Source organism: Vitis riparia, chromosome 5, assembly GCF_004353265.1.
Source record: "Vitis riparia cultivar Riparia Gloire de Montpellier isolate 1030 chromosome 5, EGFV_Vit.rip_1.0, whole genome shotgun sequence".
Lineage (NCBI taxonomy): Eukaryota > Viridiplantae > Streptophyta > Magnoliopsida > Vitales > Vitaceae > Vitis > Vitis riparia.
Window position 1 is genome coordinate 10,920,938 of NC_048435.1, and position 24,507 is coordinate 10,945,444.

General features: G+C 33.9%; 1 protein-coding gene across 2 annotated transcripts; it reads left to right on the forward strand.

Annotated features, from left to right (window-relative positions):
* Positions 1–1,216: 1,216 nt before the first annotated feature.
* LOC117914899 lies at positions 1,217–13,597 on the forward strand. 2 transcript variants are annotated; one of them, XM_034830416.1, is made up of 4 exons: positions 1,218–1,632; positions 12,243–12,347; positions 12,453–12,509; positions 12,978–13,597. In XM_034830416.1, exons 1-4 carry the CDS (start codon positions 1,309–1,311, stop codon positions 13,317–13,319), a joined length of 828 nt encoding a protein of 275 aa, XP_034686307.1. In that variant the 5' UTR covers positions 1,218–1,308; the 3' UTR covers positions 13,320–13,597. The 2 variants fall into 2 exon arrangements, with proteins under 2 accessions (XP_034686308.1, XP_034686307.1); XM_034830417.1 differs by lacking the exons at positions 12,243–12,347; positions 12,453–12,509 and having other exon boundaries at positions 1,217–1,632.
* The last annotated feature ends 10,910 nt before the right edge of the window (positions 13,598–24,507 follow it).

Below are 24,507 nucleotides of genomic sequence, written 5' to 3' on the forward strand. Positions count from 1 at the left end.
TTTTTTATATTTGGTTTTTGGTAAAATATGAAAAAATAAAATAAAATTAATTAAAAATTCATACATTTTTAAGTATAATAAAAATGAGTTGAAAACTTATTTATAGAAATAATTTGTTGAATTTAAATTTAAATTTATTATTATTTTTTAAAAAAAACTAATTTTTCCATCAAAATTTAAGAAGAGGAAAGAAAGATAGAGAAAAAGGAGAAAGTAAGGATAAAAAGGAGAAAAAGACAAGAGAGAGTCATGAGCCATGGGGCTGAGCCAGAGTCGTCACTGTCACAAACTCTGCATGACCCATCTCATCAACTTTTTCTTATTTAACCGCACCTGCTACCCACAAATCACAATCCCTGTCTACATCCACTTCCGAGTTCCAACCATCCCACCACTGCCCTTTCCCCACGTCATCAGATAATCCAAACCCCATACCCGTATGTCACTCAAAAGTCATAACCATCAGGTATTTTGACCAAAAAAAAATATATTTATTTTTTAATATTTATTAAAATATTATTACTTCCAATTTACAATGTTTTTAAAATATTAAAAGATAAATTTCAGTTTAAATATAATTTTTAGAATTAATTTTTTTTTCAAAATTCATAAAGGTTTAGAAAAACAAATTTATTTTTTTGTCCACACATGTCAATAATTGGTTAATAATATATTGACATGTCATCAAATAAATATTATAATTAAATTAATTATGATAATTAAAATTAAAGATATTTATTCTAATAAATAATATTATGATAATTATAATTAAAATAAACGATAATTATCTTTAAAAAATCAAGGGATAATATTATAAAAAAATCTTAATCCCTAGATACTTCATAATATATTGTTTATTAAAAAAAATTATCTAAAATTAAATATTAAATTATTTAAAATAACATTTTTATTTTTGTAAGGAGAATTAGTGGGTATATTAACTTATTATTAATAAATTTAATTTAATTATATTGATTGATATTAACGAATTATTTTTAACCGGATTCGAACTTTTTCCTCCCAACAAGAAACAAACAAATAAAGCTTTAATTTAAAGTTTAGAGTAAAATGAGAAGTTAGGATTTATGTTTTTACTTTTTAGTGAGTTGTATATTTATTACATTATTTTAATTTTTAATTGGGAGGAAAATTCCTAAATATTCAATGTCTTGAGTCTTGACCGTCACCACACTAATTTCCTCTGCACGAAAATCAAAACACGCTGACGTCATCTTGGATATATTCCCTCGCTCTGCAAAAACCTCTCCAAAACCCCCTTTTTCTTTCTTTCCCTCTAGTTCTTCCCTGATGACACGGATCGAGGAGTTGCAAAGGGGGATCGAGGCGGAGGCGACGGCAGATTTCACGGCCTTGTTTTGCGATGGGGACGTTGTCGATTCGGGAGGAGATGTGACTAAGAGTCCTGGCAGCAAGCGGAAGAAGAAGAGGAAACGACAAGATGGGGCAGAGGAAGGCAAGTCGGAAGTTCTGCAAGACCCATTGGAGGTTTTTGGCTCAGACATGATGATGATGATACTGAGCTACCTTGACGCACCCAGCGTGGCACTATCACTCCTTGTCTCCCGTGGATGGCACGGAGTCGCATCCAGCGATAGGCTATGGAGCACCAAGGTCCGTTTTGGTTTCATTTCGTTTTTTATTCTCTGTTTTGGTTTGAATTGACGGTTTTTGAGAACTGGGTATTGTTATTTCTCCGTTTTCGCAATTGGGTTGTGTCACTAATTGAGGTTTATCTTCTTCTGTGGCTTTGAATTGGTGGCTTGTTCTGGAGAATTTGAGAATTGGGTTCTACTTTTTGTTTTCCCCTATGAAATTGGGATATATATGTCCATTCTTGATTTGGATTCCGTTAATTTTATTGCTATGTTCCTGAATTGAATTATATTATTTGGGTACATTGTAAAGATTGGTTTATACTCAACTGGGGATTGCACTTATGGTTAAATAATTAAATCTTTTCATTCTCAGAAATTTTGAGAAACCTGGGCTTTTCTCTTCTTGATCTTGGTTTATTACTGAATTAGCTTTTTCCCTTATTTTGTTACTTAAATGAAATTTAAGTGTTCTATTTTTCTTCCTTACTGCTAGCCAATTGGGAATGTTTGCAAGATTAGTTTTGGAAAATCTGAGAGCTGGATTAATGTTATGTAACTTTGGCTTGTTCTTGATTGTGTCCATGTTCCTTCATTGCTTTGCTTTTAAATAGAGTTTCATTTTGCTGCAATTTTATTTATTTATTTATTTTATGCCAATTTGGTTTTTCAATGATATAGTATTTCATTGGATCCATGAGCTAAGTTTGTATAGAAAAGACTGCTGAAAATGTGTATCTGATATGAAATTATCAGAGGAGGCTGCATATGCAAAATATTGGCAGTGTGAAGAAAATAATCTCTTAGAACTGTAAATCTTAACTTGCCATATTAAAAGCTTTTGAGCTCATAATGCTGTAAAATCTTACTAATTTTCGAGAATTATACCATATTCATTATTCATACTTAAACCCATTTGTAACCATTTCCCTCTCTTTTTGCAGATAGAGTCAATTAAAAACCTACCTCCAATACAATAACTGCCTGTATGGCATAGATTACTCCTCAATTACCTAGACATTACTTCTTTGTATATCCTACAATATACAAGAAGAAATAGTTTTAAAAAATTATTGAACTATCAAGTTAGAGGGTTGCTTGTTTAGTCTGCTGGTTCTCACAATTATTGACTTTGATATAACCGCTCTATCCTAATAGAATTACTTCATAAAAATTGATGTGCTTTTTCTTATAGTTCAATATTATTTTCCAAATAACTTTGTACCCAAGTAGCTTTCAACTAAATTAAGTGGCAAAATGAAGTAACAGGTTTTTCTGCAGATGTTCTCAAACTGAGAATGTAAGAGTTCCTTGGGAGTTCATGTTTGGATGTTATTTTGGTCAATTCTTATACTAATGCTGTATGCCGTCATTTAATTTGAATTCAATGATATATTTATTATTTTTGAGGCTCTACTGAGTAAATATTATAAACCCCAAAACCAACTTCTTCCTTAGGAAGTGAAGGTATTAGATAATAGAGATTATTAATTTCTTCAGTAGTGGTAGTGTGGCAAAAAATGGTATTAAATTCTTATTCAATCATCTGTTACAATCTTAGTTTATATCCTATATTTATAGGGAAATCAAAGGAAATAAATAAACTAGCAATCCCTATAAATTAGGATAATCCCTATTAATCAAGGATTATTCTTATCAAGCTTGGACAACCTAATCTAATTTATGGCTACACACACAATTACACATATATACAAAAAGCCTTAAATAGGAAAATTCAGGTTTCTAACACTCCCCTTTAAGCTGGTGAATAGATATAATCCATTCCTAGCTTTCCTATGATTGCTTGAAATATTGTGCTCACCAAACCCTTGGTCAAGACATATGCAAGTTGTCTTTTTGATGACACAAACAAAATGTAAATCTAACCATTTTCTAACTTTTCCTTTACGAAGTATCTATCAACCTTAACATGCCTTGTTTGGTCATGTTGTATTGGATTATGAGCAATGTTTATGGTTGATTTCTTATCGTAGTGCAACCTCATTGGTCCTTCCCATTTAATTTGTAGGCCCTCAAGAATAATTTTAAGCCTTAATAGCTCACAAATTCTTTGTGTTATAGCTTTAAAGGTTGTTGTTTTTTACTCCTCTAAGTCACTAAGTTTCCTTCAAGAAAGGTTCAGTAACTTGATGTCGATCCAGCATAGTCAGCATCTGTGTAGGCTTCAAGGAACAAAGACGTACATTTTCTGAAGAGAATTCCTATTCCTAAGCTTCCTTTAAGATATTGTAAGATCCAATAGACAACTTGTAAGTGGACCTCCTTTGGATTGTGCATGAACTAGCTCATTACACTCATGACAAAGGCAATATCTAGTCTTGTGTGACATATAAATCAATCGTCCCACTAGTCTTTGATATACACTTCAACCCACTCCTTTGCCTTCCAATGCTTTCCTAGGCTTATGATTTGCCTCGATCGAAGTCTCTAAAAGTTTGCATTCAAGCTTTCCTACCTCCTTGAGTAAGTTAAGGACATATTTGTGTTGTGATACAAAAATGCCCTCTTTTGACCGTGCGACATCAATTTCCAAGAAGTACTTTAGTTTGCCCAAATCCTTTATCTCAAACTCCTTTGCAAGACATTGCTAAAGTGCTTCTTTTGTTTTGGATCATAGCTAGTCACGATTATGTCACCAACATATACCAATTAAGCTATAACTCCCCTTGAATCGAAATGTTTAAAAAATAAAGTGTTATCTCCTTGGCTCTGTCTAAGCCCTATAGCTAACATAACCTTTTGAATCTTCAAAACCATGCTATAGGAGATTGTTTCAATCCATACAACACCTTCTTCAACTTACACACCTTATTGTGGTCTAAGCTTACCCTAAAACCAAGAGGAACTTTCATATAGATTTCTTCATCAATTTTACTGTGGAGACAGATATTCTTTATATCAAATAGTTGTAAATCCCAATCAAAATGAGTTGCCAAAGATAATAAAATCCTCACTGTATTCATCTTTAGTACTAGTGCAAAAGTTTCTTGATAGCCCACTCAAATATGTTTGTGTGTATCCCTTTTGCGACCAATCTTCCTTTATATCGTTTAAGGGATCCATTGCCCTTGTATTTAACTATAAATACCCACTTGCAACCCATTGCTTTCATCCTTTTTGGTGACTCCATAATTTTCTAATGCTTCCATCTCGACTTTCATAGCTTGTTTCCATTTCTCATTACCAGCCTTGGTTAAGGCTTGTGGAATGGGTATGAAATTTATTTGGCTAAGAAACGCTTTATAAGATGGTGAGAATTTTTCAAATGATACAATTAGACAATGGGCGTTGTATGCATTTACATGTACCTTTCCTAATGGTAATGGGAAGATCAATATTGTTAACATCATCATGTGAGTCAAGAGGGGCAATAGAATTGTGTACCTCCTTTCCGAGAGTTGTTCAAATATTTGGACTTGCACGGGTCAAGGTTCAGTCACCCTCCTCCTTGAATAAACTTGCAGTGACTCTGTGGCAGTAGGTTCCAACTTCTTTTCTTTTGTTCCAACATCTAAGATAAAGGAGATTTCAGCTATTTCTGAGATTGTTATAGCTATTTGAGGTGTGCAGGAAATTTGTGGACCTTTCTCATGACTTTTAGACCTTTTTTAGGTTCCATTTGAAGGTCCAAATGGAGAAGATTTAGTAGTATGAGGAAACTTAAGTAAGAACTTGTCCTTATCTTTCATAGATGATGTCTCCCCTTGAAGATTGGGAAGCATTAAATACCCCCTCTGTTTCTACATAAGTGACATCCATGGAGACAAAAAAAAAAAATTAGTTGGAGGATGGAAACATTTATACCCTTTTTGTGTTGATGAACATCCAACAAAAATATACTTTACCCTTGGATTCAACTTTCGTTGATGGTGAGCATTACTGAGCAAACACGGGATACCCAAACACTTTAGAAGTAAGCTTACTCAATGTATTGAAGTGAGAAAAAAATGTTGTGAGCATTTACATGGTACTCTTTAAACCCAAAACTTGAGAAGGAAACCTATTTATTGAATGAGCAGCGATAAGAACAACCTCCCCCCAATATATTTTTGCAACGTTTTTTGAAACAAGAAAGCCTTAGTAATATTTAGTAAGTGACCATTTTTCCTCTCAACTACTCCATTTTGCTAGAGTGAATCCACACACGAAGATTTGTGAATAATTTCCCTTCTTTTGAAAATTTGGTGAAAGAGTTTGATTGAAATAATCCTTTGCATTGTCTGATTTAACCTGTTGGTTTTTTACCATATTATGGTAATTTGAAAAAACAATGTTTACATCCGACTTTTGTTTTAAAAGAAAGATCCAAGTAATATGAGTACAATCATCAATAAACAAAACAAACCAATGAACTCCTAAAACATTAGGAACTCGTGATGACCCCCGAATATCACTATGAATTAAAGCACAGGATGATTTTTTGTTGCTCAAAGGAAATGATACATGATGGTGCCTTGCAAATTCACATAACATCACAATGAAAAGTGTTTACATCATTGTTCTCAAAAAGTAAAGGAAACATGAGCTTAAGTACATTAAATGAAGGATGATCAAGTCGAAAGTGCTAAAGTCCTATCTGATCTTTATTTGAGGAAGAGGACTTGGATAAAAATGAAAAAGATAGTTGATTCCCATTGTTAACATTGCCACTACTTGTGTCAAGGTAGTAGAGTCAGTCCTTTTCCTTTGCATGCCCAATCATCTTTCCATAAACTCAGTCATGAAAAACACAATGAGTAAGGTAAAAGATAGCACTACACTTTACATCTTTTATGAGTTGATGAATGGACACAAGATTGGTCGAAAGCATGGGAACATATAAGACATTTTTAAGACTCAAAGAAGGGTTTTCATTTACTATTCCCTAGCCTGCAATAGTGGCTAAAGACCCATCAGCAATAGTTATTTTCTTGTTGCTAGGATACGAACTATGTGTACTAAATTTTTGTGATGAGTGTGTCATATGGTCAATAGCTCCTGAATCGATAATCCAAGAGCCAAAAAGGGTCATGCTTGAGGCACTAAAAGCATGAAAGAAGGAAACCTACTTGAATGTGCAAGAGAGCTAACACCCATAGGTTTCCCTAATGAACCTGATTTTTTTTCAGCTTTTCAATGTCCTTCTAATTCAATTCTTTAGGTTCTATGCTGTTGTACTTTGATTGTTCCTCTCCAAAATTATTGGCAGCAGCTACATACACTTAGCTTCATTGTTGTCCCCCTTTAAAACCACCCACGTGGTTGGTACCTTGTGGTTTTCCATGACCAACATGTCTCTTTTATGTGTTGTGACTTTTTACAATATGTGCACCAGATATTGTCCTTATTCTTAGAAAAATCAGATCTGCCACTATCATTAGTGCCACCTTGTCTTATGCCTTTGAAATTGGTATCTCATGGTTTTGTTGTAGCAAGGGCTGAACCTTTAGCTGGTTGAGAATCAATCATAACACCTTGCCATCCTTCATCCATTGGAATAATGGAGAACACCTCGTTAATGGATGACAAAACTTCCTTCCCCAAGACTTGAACTCGAACTTGATCAAATTCAATATTAAGGTGGGCAAGAAACTCGAAAATCTGCTCCCTTTCAACAAACTTTCTTAACATCGTAGCTTCTTCACTACATTCATTTAAATATTTTGGTAATAATCCATTTCTTGCCAAAGACTTTTCATGTAGTTATAATATTCAATCACCATTCTTACTCCCTATTTAGTGGTCGAAATAGGTCAAAATTTTTGGCTTAATTTCATAGATTTGAGTTGCATCATGTACCTTAGAATAGCTTTGTCTTACTGTCTCCTAAATCTCCTTAGCCGCGGTGAGGAACATACAAGTGCCACTGATTTCAGGCAACATAGAATTCCATAACCATTACATGATCACGGAATCCTCTTCATCCCACTGATTGAGCTTCAGATATTTGAATCCTAGATCTGTATCAATTAGATGACTTAATTTGCCTTTTTCTTTTCAAAACAGTTCGCACTAGTTGAGACCATTAAAGATAGTTTCAGCCATTCAGCCAATATGCTGAGTTGATATTCTGTAACTCTTTGGTGGTTTGATGAGGCAAAGTTTCACCGAGGATGGCTACATGTGTGGCGGAAGTCTCAGACTTGATAGACATGGTGAAATCCCAAAAATTGTAGATGAAAATTGAAGAGGAGAACGAATGAAAGATCAAAAAATAAACAGAACACACAACAATGAAGGGTGGAAGAATCACATTGATAAAGACTTGAAAATTTTAGCAATAAAGGCTGAAAAACTTGAACAAAAATCAGCAATGAAAGTTGATGAAGAACGTCAAATGGGCTCTGCTACCATGTGAGAAAAAATGTTATCAAATTTTTATTTAATAAGCTGATACCATCCTACTTTATATCCTATATTTAAAGAGAAATTAAAAGAAATAGATAAACTAAAAATCCCTATAAATCAGAACAATCCCTATAGATCAGGGATTATTCTTATCAGATTTAACAACCTAATCTAATTTATAACTATACACACAATTACAAATATATACAAAAAACCTCAAATAGGAAAATTCAGATTTCTAACAGGTAGCATGGGGTTCAACTGCTGGTAAAGTGTCAGGGTATGGATGAGGACATGAGGTTTATTGAAGCTGTCTTTGGGGGATTAAGGTATAATCACTTGTTTTAAGTGGCTCTTAGGTTTGGTCTGGGTTGCTGCTCTTTTCTTCTTTAACTACCAGAAGGAGAGGTTACTGATATTGATTGGGTTTTTTATGATATTCAAAATAATGGAGGGAGCCAAAAAAATAATTAGAAAGTTGTTTCATTCATGTGTGGTTTGAAACTACCTACAGTTCAATAGACTTACAAATTATTAAGTCAGGATGAGAAGGCCATGATTAATGTGTGAATGATGAACAAAATACTCTCAATTGTTAATGTTTTTTTGAGTTAGATATTTTTCATGAAGGATGAAGTTGCCATACTAAAAGTCAAGAATTTGTTATCAATTTCATTTAAATGAACGGAGTATGCACTGGTTTTGCCTATAAGAAAATTGGACATTCATTTGTTGATTTGCTCAGGAATGAAAGCCTAACACTGACGTGCACACATTATCAAATCAATGATTTTAATGATTTTTATTTTTTCTATGTGCTATGGCATGTTTGAGCTATATATGTTAAGTGCGTTAGATTATTAGGAATGGAGATTGTTTCTTGTTTTAAAAGACAAATCCATAAGGTGCAACAACAGGTTGTGTAGGCTCCACAATGGTGCATGTACTTTTTTGTTTTCTCTGGATTTTCTAATACAACTTAAAGTTGTCTTGTAGCATATTAAGATTTATGGCAAAGAGAGTTTGGAGCCATGAAATAACGAAGGATATAATTTTATGCATTCAACAGTAATAGTCACTACATAAAGGTAGAGTGGATCAATAATAGAAGAAGAATAGGGAGAAGGGCCAGGGAGCACTACATATTAGTATGTTTGAGGTTTGGGCATGTTGGAAATGGTCCAAACAAAATAATTGTTATTAAGTAACATTTATAGTTATGAAAATTTCAGAGCCAGCTTCAAATATCAATAAGAATTTTGTCAAAATTTGCTTGATTCTAGAGGATTGAGGGAATTGTTTTTTGAAGAATTAGGTGATTGCATTTCTGCTAGGTTTGAGAACTTTTTCGAGAAATCACTATTATATTACTTTTATGGAAATTTCTACTGTTATTTTATTGCCAAATGCTTTTTGTTTCTTTTATTGAGCTATTCATTTTTTAAATTTTAATTTTTCTTGAAGCTATTTTTGAACTAAGTTCCATACTCTACAGCACAAATTCTAATGGATAACTTTTGGCTATATTGGATCTTGGCATAGAAGTGACTGGAAGAGTACTGCATTAGCAAGGCAAGTATGTAATATTTTGCATCCTAAGAAAGAGTATTGGGTAGTTTTTTGGCAATCAAGGTGGGGTGATAGGTAAGTTTTAGACTTCTTCAAAGAAGTTCTAAACTTTCTATTTTCTAAAATAATATTTTTATTCTAAAGTTTTTTATTTTGAACCCTTAGAATGAAGTCTTCTTTATTAAAAACTTTATTTATAAGAAGTTTCTACAAAGTTTTTAATCCTACAAAATAAGTTTTCTGATTTCTTTTATTTATTTATCTTTTTGTAAGATTTAGTAGTTTTAGAAAAGAAAAAAGAATCATAATTAGTTACTACATAGGTTTGGTTTATTTTTTCATAGTTCTATTTAAAATCTAGAGTTTTTTGAAGCCTATGAGGATTACTAATATTATTTCTTTCTTTCTTTATTTATATTTTCATTTTGTGTATCTTGCAATGCTTAGTAGTGACTTCATTGATTCTCAATGGTGAGATTCTATTGATCTTCTAGGTGAGACTCCTATAAGGTTTTAGTGAGACTATATGGTTTCTATCGTTTCTTTACTTTTTTTACTTTTTTTTAATCTTTCTTTCCGTATGTTTTATTTTACTTTTATCCTTGGCCATAATTTTATTCCTCATTCTTCTCCTTAAAACTTAAGAACTTGAAACCCTAATCCACCTATTTGATTGTAGACAACCATCCTAGGAATTCCTACATCATGGTGTCATGGAGATTGTCAAGTTTATATATATTAAAAGTCCTAGATCTCCACTTCTTTTCTTCTCTAGGAATAAGAATGCTAACATCTCACTTAGTTCACCATTAGTATTCTTTCCCAAGTAGCTATTTACATATGTCAAGACAAATCATTTAAAGCGCATCTAAAGTGTATTCTAATATTTATAATGATAGCAGGCATACAAAAACCTCTAGTTTTGCAGCTTCAGGTGATTTTCTGTTTCAGGAAGTTTTGGATTAGGTACTTCCTTCTTTCCTTAGGGGAAAATTTTCAAGAGTGTTCCATGTTTGAAGTAATGCATGTCCTTCATTATGGCACTTTTATATGGAGTTATGTTCTTGAATACTAAAAACGTAGGGTACATTATATTGTTGTTGTCTATGTTTGTCATCTTTTATCAAAACAATGATTTTTGGGTTGGGAAGGAATCTCATATCATTTTGAATATCCTTTAGTTCCACAATGGTACTAGATCCTACTAGTGGAAGATTTAGGTGGAACAAATCCATTTGCATTGTATTAAGTTCATTAATTGTTCTTAGGCTCCCCTCGTCAGGATAGTCTTGTTGGTCAAGACTAACACTAGGAAGTGTGGTCCTAGTAAGTGACACATAGTCCTGGGTTCGAATCTTGTTACTGATGATACCCTGAATTTACCCAATGCTGATTGTTGCCAGGCAGTTGGCACCCCAAGGCTTAGGTCCCCATGGAGAGTCTTAAGGGTTTGGCCATGGAAGGTTCCTTGGTTATTAAAAATAATAATAATAATAATAATAATAATAATAAATAAAATAAAAAAATCATTAAGTATATTGTACTCGAGTTAGAAAGTTCATCAAAATAAACTTCTCTTTAGAGATTCCAGTATTCAAGCCCAATTATATTCCATCCTCTAGGGGCAGTGCGGGAGGATAAGGAACAAGAATATATTCCTGAAAGCTTGAAAAGGATGTGAATTAAGCTAAATAAAGATGAGATGTGCTTCAAATTATGATGAAGACCAAAACAGAAAATAGGCATTGCAAATCTAGAATGGAAGAACCAGGAGCATTGGAGTTGGGTTGAAGTGTCTTAAGGATGATTTACAGAAGAGAAGTCATGGAAAAGACCTTGAAGAAACTGAACAAATTTGCAGATGTAAGGATTGTTTCTGTTTTTGTCTTATCCTTCTCATGGTGTTCCCCAGTTTCCTTTTATGGTTCTCGATCCTGCATTGTAGGTTTAATGAATTATCTTTGTTTTAACTTTTAAATGGATGTAATAACAAAAGGAACTGTCTCCTATGATTTGAATGTCTGATAGAAGTTTAGTAAATATGGAGCTCAGGGATTTCCTTGCTTTTTATATTTTTATTCACTTGTCCCTTGCTCATTTTCTCCTCGACAGGAACGTTATCTTTTACTGTCTGTGAAGGGGATATAACCAAGCTTTAAAGCACAAGACTGCTGTTATTATAAATTAAGATAAATCATTTCTTAATTCTTAATCAACCTTTTCCCCCCTGTATTGCAATTGTTATTTTGGAAAGTTGTCCTTTCTTGGAAAAGAAATCATTTCTTTACAAAATGAATTGATCTCAATGTCATCATCTACTATTATAAGGTCCAATGGAATTAAGCTTTTGGTTTATAGAATCACTTAAAGTTTTGCAAATTGACCGAAGATTGTCAATGTGAAAACTCGGTCCTCCCAGTTTATGCATTTGAGCATAATGAATTGTCTCTTCAACTGAGGGGAGCTTTTGTTGGATTTTATGGTCTTATGATTCAATTTGATTTTCATGTTCTCTCTTCAACTATTCAAGTTTTTTTCCTTTTTTTTTTCTTCTTTTTTTAACTATGAATTTTGTTGAAGACTTACGTGCTCCCCTACTAAGAAGATTGTCTGCATATAATGTACTAGTTTTCTTGGTTGTTGAAGATGTTAAGTTGTAACACTGGAATTTTGTTGAGGAGACTAAAGTAATTTGGTTTGCTTTCCCTTTAGTGTGAGGAACTGTGGTGTGGAAAAGCACATATACCTCGCGTGTCACAAGAACGGGGATTATCAAAGCTAGCTGCATATTCATTTTCTGTCATGGATGGAAAACGGGTTCGCTAACCAATCCATTCATCTCTCTCTCTCTCTCTCTCTCTCTCACACACACACACACACTTTGTGCATTTTTCTAACACACCTGAACCTTTTGATGTCCAGAGCCGCATTACCAAGGACGATCTGTGTGATCACGTTTGGAACTTCCACTTTAACAGGGTATATACCTTTTATGTACATGTACTTTTTTAAAGTTGACCTGGCTGATCTTGTGGCTTAAGCTAGTCTGACCATGAACACAATGGCTTACCATCATACGTGTAGTGCAGTGGGATTCAACAGACTGACGCTCCTATGAGCTGGATGAGAAGTACTTTTTCTCTTTCAGTTGACCTTTTCTTTATAAGTAATAAAGAACATATATCAACATGCCAAAAGGGGGTCTCTCTTTCAATAATTTGACTCTTATTACCACCTTAACATGTAGCCATTTAGCAGTCTTGATTTTTTTTGTATTTTCTTTTGCACCTGCTATTTTGCTGATTAATATCTAACATTCCAACACTGAATAGCTCCAGAATCTCAAGTTTATGACTATGCTTGTGAAAGTCTTGTGGTTTGTTTAATACTAAGCATCCCTTTTGTTGTGAAGTCAAATCAACCAAACTGACGTAATCTTGCCTTCAGGGGGCTCCAGACTATTGGCGAAATCTTGATCCTTACTGGAAGGGAACCGGCCCTCCCATGCGTCGATACTTCCATCCAGATGGGAGCCAAACTGCAGATCCTGGTGACCAGGTATGGGGTGGTCATGAATGTTGTTACTCTATCGTTACCAGTTTTGTTGGTGGAGGAAAGATCAGGGAACACTATGTGAGGATAAACCGATGGCCCCAAATGTCCGTGTTCAGGAAGCCAGACTGGAGCTGGGAAATGTCCAACCACCTGTATTGTTACTCCAGCATCCCTGATGCAGATAAGGAAGGTGGGACTGGACCACGGTTCCCAGTTTTGAGTATGTTTTTTTGAGAAATGCATATAGCAACCAGCAAAGTTTGTTATATGGATGTGTAAATATGCTGTGGCTTTGAATAAGACGATGCACCTATGGACATAGTCGTTTGCCTAATATGTTTTGTACAGACCAAATAAACTAGGGTGATGTAAATTTCTCTTCTGCTGATCCTGTACCTTGCTTGCATAGTGCTCCACATTTTTCCACATATGGTCCCATGTATGTTAATGGAACTTGAAGTACCTATCTTTCTCCCCGTTTTCCTGATCAGAAAAATAAACCTTTTTTCTCAGTTTTACTCAAACTAGCTGTGGTTGTAGAATATTGGATTGGTCGACTTTTATTTCATCACTCTAATAACTGAAACTGTTTTGTGGGCATTTTAAATTCTTTAGTATTGGGATATCATAGAGAAATGTTTTCTATGTGGGTAAATCCAAGAGTAAGGAGGAAATTGTGATACCCCATGTTGGATAGGGAAGGAAGTTTTTTACGTTATGTGTGATGAGGTTTTTTTCAATCACGTAGAATCGATTTGAAGATACAAGCACTCATTGGTTTTAGAGCAAATATATTTATAACGGGGTATTTGTTTTAGGACATTGTGTTTGCTTAGAGAACAATACATATGTGGTGGGTTTATTCTAATTATATAAATATGAGGATCTATTAAGTTTAAAGTGGATAATATCTAAGTGGAAAGGGGCAGCTCAGCTCTTTTTAAGAAACTGCTTCTTAGAGAAATGATGTGTTAACCCCTCAAAAAGGGTGGCCTCCCATTGATAAAAGGCGATGATCCCCTATTCCAGTTAGGTCGTTGATATGGTTATTAGTTAATGGTTACAGTTTCTATGTGGCCAAAATATACAGTAGATGGAAGTTTACTATATTTCATGGCCGTAAGCATCCTGCTCTGGGAGCCAACATGGTCAATATTGTAATTTGATTACTACAGTGAGGAAAAGGTACCATTAGAAGATGAAGTACTTGGGGAGGTTTGGATAGAAGAACGTGGAGTTGGTTAATGATTTTGCAAGGGAAAGAAAAATAAGCTTATGGAATGTAACAACAAAAATGGTGTTCTATTTAAGATTATAGACTTGAAAGAGAATATTTTGTGTTTGTTGAGAAATGAATTCATCAACCTTATCATTTCAATTCAACTCAATGTTTAACATTATCCATGAAAGTATGTTAAATTCAATTAAAAGTATAGTATACCCTTTTAAACATCGATTAGTTTATAGATGAGATGACTGAAGGAAAAAAAAAAAAAAAGTGCTTTTCAAATTGAAAGGTCTTGAGTTTGAATCACAATAATTGCAAGTTAATATTATAATTATTAAAAGACTAAAATGTCTTCCTTATAAACCTCAAATAGGTAGGAGGGGTATCACCTTGACTTGAACTTTATAAAACATTTTAAAACGATGAATAATATAATTAAAAATCTTTTGCCACAAAATTAGATTCATCATTAAAAATCACTTTCGTGATGAAAATTTTTATCATAAAAAATATGTATTTTGCAAAACATTATATTTTTTTCTCACAAAAAATATATCTTTTAGTAATAAGATGGTAAGATCCAGTACCAAATTTTTGTTATTTTCTATGACAATTTTTTTTGCATCATAAAATGTGATTGTTCAAAAACAATTCCAATTTTGTTATCAACACTTAATTTTTCATGACAAAACAAAAGATTTATAGATCATGACTTTTAGTGACGGGTTTATGTCTATGAACTTCAAAGTTCGAAATCTAAGACAAGGTGATATGGATGTAATACAGTACTTCAATATTTTCAACAAATTGTGGCAAGATATAGATATGTTTAATGATTATGTGTGGAGTTCTACTTAGGATGGTGAAAGATACAAGATAATGGTGGATAAATAACGAATATTTGATTTCCTTGTTGGACTTGACAAGAAGTTGGATGAGGTTCGGGGACGACGGCTTGGAACAAAACCACTACCTCAATTGGTGAGATTTTTGTAGAAGTGAGGAGAGAAGAGTGTCGTAAGCATGTCATGCTTGGAGAACAAAAACCACTGCCCACATCAAACAACTCAGCCCTAGCTGTTCATGGTTCAAACTCAGCAAACAAAGGAGATTCTCACAACAATTAGAGAGGAAATCAACTATGGTGCGATCATTGTCAACGTCCCCATCATACCCGCAACACTTGCTAGAAAATACATGGAAAACTAGCAAATTGGAAGGAAAAAGTCAACAAATCTTATTTGAAAGGTTATTATACTGCAACAAAATTGAGGCCTAAGCTAAACGATAGCAAGGTTAGTGTTTCCCTTACTAAGGAACAAATGGAACAACTCAACAAATTGTTGACACCGACATCATTGCCAAATAATTCGAGTACATCACTATTAGCTCAAAATTATACATTTTCATTTGCTTTGAATGGTGTTACACAAAGACAAGAATCGTGGATTATCGATTCGGGTGCAACAGATCACATGACAAGGTATGCAAATTTGTTTTCAACTTATACACCAGTCTAGGAAATTTTAAGGTTAAAATTGCAAATGGTTCCTTATCAACGATTGTAGGCATGGGTACAATCAAGATTGGCCCAAATTTGATTCTCCTTTTTGTATTACATGTTCCAAATTTGACTTGCAACCTATTGTCTATCAGTAAACTTACACAAAATCTTAACTGTGTTACAAAAATTCTCTCACTATACATGTACCTTTCAGGACTTGACTTCGGAGAGAATGATTGACAATGCTAGGGAACACGGAGGACTACACTATCTTAAAAAAGAAGACTTCGTGAATAAACAAACTCAAATAGTTAATTGTAGAGCTTCTATTTGTCTAGAAAATAAGAAATAATGTTGTGGCATTATAGGCTAGGCCACCCGAGTTTTCTTTATCTGAAAATTTTGTTTCCTTCCATGTTCAAGAAAAATGATTCGTTTCAATGTGAAGTTTGTCAATTAGCAAAACACCAACGTTCTTTTTTTCCTTCTCATCCATACAAACCTTTGAAATCTTTTGCCTTGATTCATAGCGATCTTTGAGGTCCTTCTAGAGTTCATAATGTCACTGAAAAAAAATGGCTTGTGATTTTATTGATGACCACACCAGGGTTTGTTGGGTTTACTTGCTAAAAGACAAATAAAAAATTGAACAAACATTCAAAAAATTTCATCTAATGGTCCAAAACCAATTTAACTAAAAAAAATACAAGTTTTTTGTACCGATAATGGAGATGAATACTTCAATAAAATTTTAGGAAAATATTTGTTACAAAATGGGATCATACACTAGAGTTCTTGTAGTCACAGTCTTCAACAAAATGGGATTGTTGAACGGAAAAATTGTCATCTTCTTGAAGTAGCCCGTTCCATAATATTCACCACCAATGTAACTAAAACCAGTTAGGGGGATGCAGTTCTTACGGTCTGTTATTTGATCAACCATATGCCTTCTCAAGTTTTGGAATTCCAAACACCTTTAAAAAAAATCAATCTTGTTTCCCACATACACGAACCTTCACCTCTCTTCAATTGAAAATATTCGATTGTACCTCATTTATCCACATTCATGACCCTACCTGTAGCAAGTTGGAACCTAGAGCACTTAAGTGTGTATTTCTCAGTTATTTTGCCACTCAAAGGGATATTGATGTTATTGTCTAGAAAAATGAAAATATTGTCTCTATGGATGTTACATTTTTATGAAAATCAGTCTTTTTACACCAAAAAATCCCTTCAAGGAAAGAAATTAGGTTAAGAAAATTTTTGGAATGTTATGCTGCCTTTTGTTCCACCTTCTACAAACATACCAGCATCCCTGCCTTTTGTTTCACTTTTCGCCGGTACACCAACATCACCAAATTGATCAGAAACGCAGCCTTCTGTCCCATCTTCTGCAGCTATACCGGATCCCTGCCTTCTATTCCACCTTCTGCAGGTATACCAGCATCACCATAATCCTTAAATCAACCAGAAACTCCAAAAATTCCAAAGTTGTCGATACCACAACCTGAACCACCACTGAATTCACTGTCTAGTCCATAAATCAGCTTACCTAAGTCTTCCAGTCCATCCATCAGTTTACTTGAGTCTTCCAGTCCATCTCGACCATTGATGACTGTGCACAACAAACCCTTAATATCAACAACAAGGGGAGATTTGTAGCTACAACCTGAATTACGTGTTTATACACGAATGAATATTTCAAAAAGAGTAGAGAATTCGATGAACCTTCAGCATGGTCACTTGTCTAAATTGAATTTAGGTATACATTTATCCCCTATAAACCTTAATATTGATGAGCTTGATGTACCTATAGCATTGAGGAAAGGTGTGAGAACCTGCACTCAACACCCAATGTCATATTTTGTCTCATATGATCATTTATCACCTTCTCTTCAAGCTCTAACAACTAATCTAGTAGGTGTTGATATTCCAAGAACAATACAAGAAGCTTTGAAGGAACCAAAATGGAAAAAGGCAGTTGTGGACAAAATACATGCTCTTGAAAAAAATGAAACATGGGATTTGGTGAAAACACCTAAAAAGAAAAATTCTAGTAGGTTGCAAGTGGGTGTTCACGGTAAAATACAATTTAGATGGATCGTACGGTACAAGACAAGGCTAGTTGCAAAAGGATTCACTCAAACGTATGGGGTGGACTATCAAGAGATATTCGCCCGGCATTTTTATACTCAAATTTTAAAAAACAAATTATTAAAATATTCCTATTTTTCTAAAAAATATTCCTTAGTGTGAGATGACTAGAAACCTAGGTTGTGTTTAGTTCCCAAAAAGTATTAAGGAAAATAAAAAGATACTAAGAAAATTATGTTCACATGTTTAATTTTACTATGAAAAATATGAAAAAAAAAAAAAAAAAAAAGTCAAATACAACAGAAAATTAGTATAAAAAAAAATTTATATTTTTAACTTATTTAATCTTTATATAGAATAGTAAAATAAATATAATGAGTTTAAAGTAGTATATAAAAATAATTTATTAACTTCAAATTTATTTTTTCTTTTTTCTTTTCTTTCACTTTTCCTTTCTATTTTCTTTCCCTCACATTCTCCTCAAACTTTGATATAAAAACATAGTCTTAGGGTTTTGGTATTGATATACAAAAAAATAAAACATTGAAAATTCAGATATAATGTTACTATTATTATTCTAGCTTTGTTCCTAAACTTTCAAAATCAAGATTGGACCAAGAAATCTTAAAAGTCTTTTCAAGAAGCAAAAACATAGTTGGAGGATTTGGGCCATCAAGTTTCAATACAATTTGAAGGTGGTCCACTAAGGAGCAGGGTGTGTTCCATCGTGGATATGAAGAAGATGTATAAATGTTGATAGGTATAAATCTCGTAAGATAATAACTTCCAAACGAGATAAAATTATATATTTTTCTTTCATATTTAATGGATTGGTTTAAAGATCTATAGACTTGTAATTTTGCATATCGATAAAGGTTGAAGGTAACTTAATAAGTGATTTTCTATCTTATATCCAGTGTGTTCATGTGATTGATTGTTTATAAATTTGAATTGATATTGAATATTTATAAACATCAAAGGGGATAAATTACTTAAATTGAATTTATCAAAATTGTGGTTTAGGGAAATCGAGCATAGAATTTAAAGTCAAGGGATAAAATTGTAGGCTACTTATTTATCTTTCTCTAGCTAGTTCCTAGATCAAGAATGTGCTTGGGGTATCCTCTTGATCCAATACAATTCCATTGCAATGTACAAATTAACATTATTACTTTATCCCAAACCATAGTAATATTATTTGGTCTAATAATTGAATTATTTATTTCTCTTGAAATCTCTCGTCTCTAATTTTAAATAGTTTTGTAGACCCCACTTTTTTATAAACCAATTGTTTTTAGTTTTTTTTTTTATTTGTTTTCATTAAGGAGTCGGGGAGCATTTCAGTGGGAGTGGGGGACATTTCTCGGGAGGCTCCATGCATGGATGTGTGGCGGACGTCAGCAGCTCGCCCATAGTGGTGGTTGAAGATGACATACTTGCTGGATGATGCACAGTAGAGCGGGTAGTGGCTTGCGGAGGAACAAAGTTTTAAAGGCAAAAGTGTAAGATGATGCGTTTTTGTGTTCGTGAGGCGAGGCGTAAGCCTCGAGGCGTTGAAGTGTAAGCTTTTTGAGCCTCACATTATATAATTAATTAATATTTTTAAATATATAAAAAAATAGCATAAATAAAAACATGAAAACAATTCATTAGAATCATAAAAAAAAAACATACTAGTACCCTACTTTCACAAAAAAACCATAACAAAGTCATAAAATAGATTTTAGATTCAACTATACTAATAGTTTCAAACTTTAACAAAAAGTCATAACTAAGTCATGAAATAGAAAATATAGTCAACCATAATAATAGTTCTAAACTTTTACAAAAAAATCCATAACTAAGTCACGAAATAACAACTAGAGTCAATTGTTTTAACTTAAATCCTCATCTCTAAGGTCATCATCATCCTTATCCAATATATCAATAGTAGGAAAATGTCCACTATCATGTATCCCCATTTAATGTAAATCTTCATCTTCATCAATTGGTGTCAAATTCAATTCCTTCTCTTTGCCTTTGCCTCCACTTGTACCTAGCATAAAGAATTAATTAAGTGTAAATATTATAAGTTTTTTTTATTAAATTTAATCAAATTTATGACTTCAATTTTTGAGTGCTTACTTGGTACTTCATTATGTTTCCTTTTATAGGAATGCGAAGAAACCATGTGATCCGATGATGCTTCAATCTCTTGGGAGTTGGATGACACAACTCTAATGGTATCAACATTGAATAACTCATTATCTTGAAGCCAACAAAGATCAAGGGGGAGGAAGGGATCTTCTTTCTCCGCAATCCATTCATCATCCGAATCAATCTCCTCTACCAAAATCGGATCAACATTTTGTTTCCTTTGTAGACTTCGCTCTCTCAATCTAGTATTGTATCTTACATACACTAGAGCATTCAACCTTTGATGTTCAAGTCTTTTTTTTTTTTTTTTTGTATGGATCTACAAATAATAAAAGAAACAAATTTATGTGTTAAAATGAAATAAGGTTCTCTAACATTGAAATAGAAATATATGTATAAAAATTTACAAGAATAGAAGTATTACCAACTCAAATGTGCTCCAATTTCTTTCACATCCCGAAGCACTACAAGTAAGGCTAAGGACTCGAATAGCAAACTTTTGCAACTCCGGTGTTGAACCCCCAAAACGCATCCACCAACTTGTAAGACTTCTTAATGTTCGAGAATCAATTGCAATACGACTCCCAAATTCACCCATTGCTTGGTCATATGAGTCCAACTGAATGTCAGCTTTTAAACGTTCTTGATAATCTAACATCTTATCCATGCATTCAAATAATCTCTTCCTCACCTCATCAGCAATAGAGAACTTATCTTCATACCGCAATTGAGGATTAAGATAATAACTCGCTGCATGTAAAGGTCGATGAAGTTGCGAAGTCCATCTTACATCAATTTTTCTCCAAATTGGGCAATATTTTCTCTCCACACCCCGACAATTAAATGTAATCTTCTCCTTAGCTAAATCCATCAACTCATAAATATAACCCATGGCTGGTCTTTCCTCTAAATCAACCTCTCTCAAGACACTAACTAATGGAACAGTGGTCTTTATGCAAAAAGCAACATGAGGCCAAAAATTTGGATCAAACAACACTGTACTTTAAGTTTTCACACCTTCTACCTTTTTAACCCATGTGCTTGAACACCATTTTTCTAAGGAGAACATTGCTATAAGAGCTTGCTTTTGCTTATAAAGACTTTGGAGAGTAAGAAATGCAGTAGCAAATCGTGTAATTGTTGGACGAAGAAGTTCATGATTTTTTGTAAATGTTCTCATTAAGCTAAGAACCTAAGTATGCCCATATATGAACTTCACTACTTGCCTTGCTCGAGATAGTGTAGTAGCATGAACATTTAGCTTTCCAATATCCTCCAACATCAAATCAATACAATGAGCAGCACAAGGAGTCCACACAATTTTCTCCTTTTTTCCATAAGCCTCATTCCAGCATTCACATAATTAGAGGCATTATTAGTGATGACTTGCACAACATTCTCCTTTCCAATTTCTTCAACCACCTCATCAAGATATTTGAACATCAATTCCCCATTTTTTATTGTATCAGAAGCATCAATTGATTTCATAAACCAAATGCCAGTAGGACTATTCACCAAAAAATTGATATGACACCTAATCTTTCCATCTGTCCAACCATCTGACATAATTGAACATCCGTATTGTTTCCAAGCTTTTTTGTGATCTTCTATAATGATACTTAGGCCATTCACCTATTCTTTAAGAATCCATGTCCTCAATTCATGCATAGATGGAGGCTTAAACCCGAACCTAAAATTTGCAACAACATCTATCATAGGAAACCAATAAGGATCATTCACAATGTTGAATGGGAGACCTTTGGAATACATAAACCTACCAATTTTTCTACACACCTCCTTCCTTTCTTTTTGCTTCCACTTTGAATTCAAAGTAGTTTGTCTAGGTTGTGAAGTGGTAAATTTATCCATGGGTCCCCTAGGAATAGGTTCACCACTCCCACTTACACTTCCACTCCCACTCCCACTCCCACTCCCTAATGTCCCTATTATTTTAGACAAGGCACTCTCATGCATTGAAGTTGGACTCATACTAATTTCTTGGAGCAATTCATTTCTTTTCATTTTTTGATCCTTAAAATTGGTCAATGCCTCTTTGCATTCCAATCTAGCATCTTCACTAACTTTGTTGCATGGTTTCATACCATGATGAGTTTCGGCTAAGTGATGCTTGAGTCTATTCACCCCTCCCGTGCATCTTTGATTGCAAAATTTACATCTTAAATATTGCTCCCCGGCAACTTCAATAACATACTTCCGCACAAAATCTTTTCTTGAATTTTTCGAATCGGAGAAACTCATTCTAAAAAAAAAAAAAACCAATAATAATGTTCAAATTTCTATATAATAATATAATTAACTAATAAATAATAACAAGACATAATTGAAAGGAATTAAAAATGAAATACAAAATTTAATTGGTTTTAATTTTAAAAAACCAATATTTTTTTTAGAGGAATTTAAAAATTATACACATAAATTTTAATTGGAATTTAATAATGAAATAAAGAAAATTTGGGTGAAAAATAAAATTAAACCAGAAATAAAAAAAATAATTTTAAGCAGCCAATTTACTGGAATATTTAGAAAATAAAAATGGATGAAGGGAGAAACGGCTTACTGGCTGAGACTGAGAGCATGGTCAAAATTATTGGCCGAAAGCTTGGTCAAATGATTTAAATATATATAGTTATATGCATATATATTGGATGAAGAGGCATTTGATTAAAAATAAAAAAAATTGATGAAGAAGGAGACCAGCCGACTGCCAAAAGAGAGACTAGCATGTGAGAGCTTGGTCAAATGATATAACTATATATATATATATATATATATATAGTTATATGCATATATATTGGATGAAGAGGCATTTGATTAAAAATATAAAAAAAAAATTGATGAAGAGAGAGACCAACCTCTGTCTCGAGTTTGTCGACTGCCATGAAATATGGAGAAAACCATGGAAAATGGAGAAAAGATGAAGAGATGAAGCCGAGAGAGGGAAGCATCGGAGACGAAAAAAGGGAGATCGTGAGTTTGCGACATACATGGAGATGAACGAGAGAGATCGCCGCCAAAGAAGATGCTCTGCGATTGGTCGCCACCGAAGAAAATGTTCTGCGATTGGTCGCCGCCTGAGGTTGAGCACTCTGTCGCCACTTCAGGTAGGGTTTCCTTTTGGAGTTTCTCTCCCAATTTCTATTTGCCTTCAATCGGGACTTGGGTTTTGCTTTAGGGATTAGTTAGGGGTTTTTTTTTTTTTTTTTTTTTTAATTTCTTCATGGCCACATCAGCTTCTACAAAGCGTGCGCCTTCTTCTCGAAGCGTAAAATGCACGATCAAAGCGCCCCTCAGACACGCCTCACTGGAAAAGGCGTACACCTTACTAGAAAAGGTGTACGCCTTTCAAGAGTTGCGTTTTATTATTTACGCGTCAAGGCATTTTTGCCCCGCCTCGCCCTAAGGCGCGCTTCAAGGCAAGCTTGAGATACACCTTTGAAAACTTTGCAGAGGAAGACAAAAACAGAGAAGAAATATTTTGTGAGGGGGGGCAAGCTGGAAGAGAGGGAGTTTGGTTTCAGAAGATATTTTGGGAGGAGAGTTTAGCTTAGGAGGCAAGTTTTGGCAATGGAAAGGGTGTTCTTTTTCTGAGGTAGCAAGCTAGAGAACGAGAGAGAGAGGAGAGCAAGCTGAAGGGAATCAGAAAATCCATTCATCCTTATTTTCTTAGTCCAGGTATGATTTCGACCTGTTTTGCTTTTCCCGTTTTGAACTGTGCTCTCCTGTGTCTTGTCGTTTGTGGGTTCTTTTTTACGCTTGAAGACTGCTTGTGCATTTCTCTATTTTGGAATGTTTTGAGTATATATCCATCACTACTTTTGACTTTTGGAGATCATGCCCATGTTTCCTCATGATTCCACCTATACCTCTCCCATTGACATTTATGGAATGGGGTGAGACTTAACAACTTTCTTTTTTTCATACATGCTCTTTTTTTTTCCTCATCTTTTCTGTTTACTATTTTTGGAATGTTAAGTGCCACTTTCGGACTGGTCATCTCAGTCGGGGTGCTTTTGGGAAAGCTTAGGTCGGTCTCATAGATGCAACTGTAGGAGAAGTTAAGAAGTGGAGCTTTATGGAAGCAATATGTGACAGTCTGGCGTTGCTTGGTATTTGGAATAAAGGCCTCTCGTTTCTATATCTCATTAGGGTCCTTGGGAGACTAATGTCAACTTCTTTTCTTCAGAGTTTGTTATTGTTCCTCTGTATGATATTGATGTTGAGACTAGAGCATTTGTTGAGGGCATGACTGAGAATTGGAATGAAAATAGTATGGGTCAGCTAAAGTAAAAAGGAGAAATGTGATTCACTTTTTTTTAATTTGGAGAATATGAAGAAACTGGTTGAAAAAACAGAGGCTACATGTTGGGTTGTGGATGAAAGAAATTGAGAATCAAGAGGAAGCCAAGTTGGATTCACTCCATCACAAAACCAACTGATTA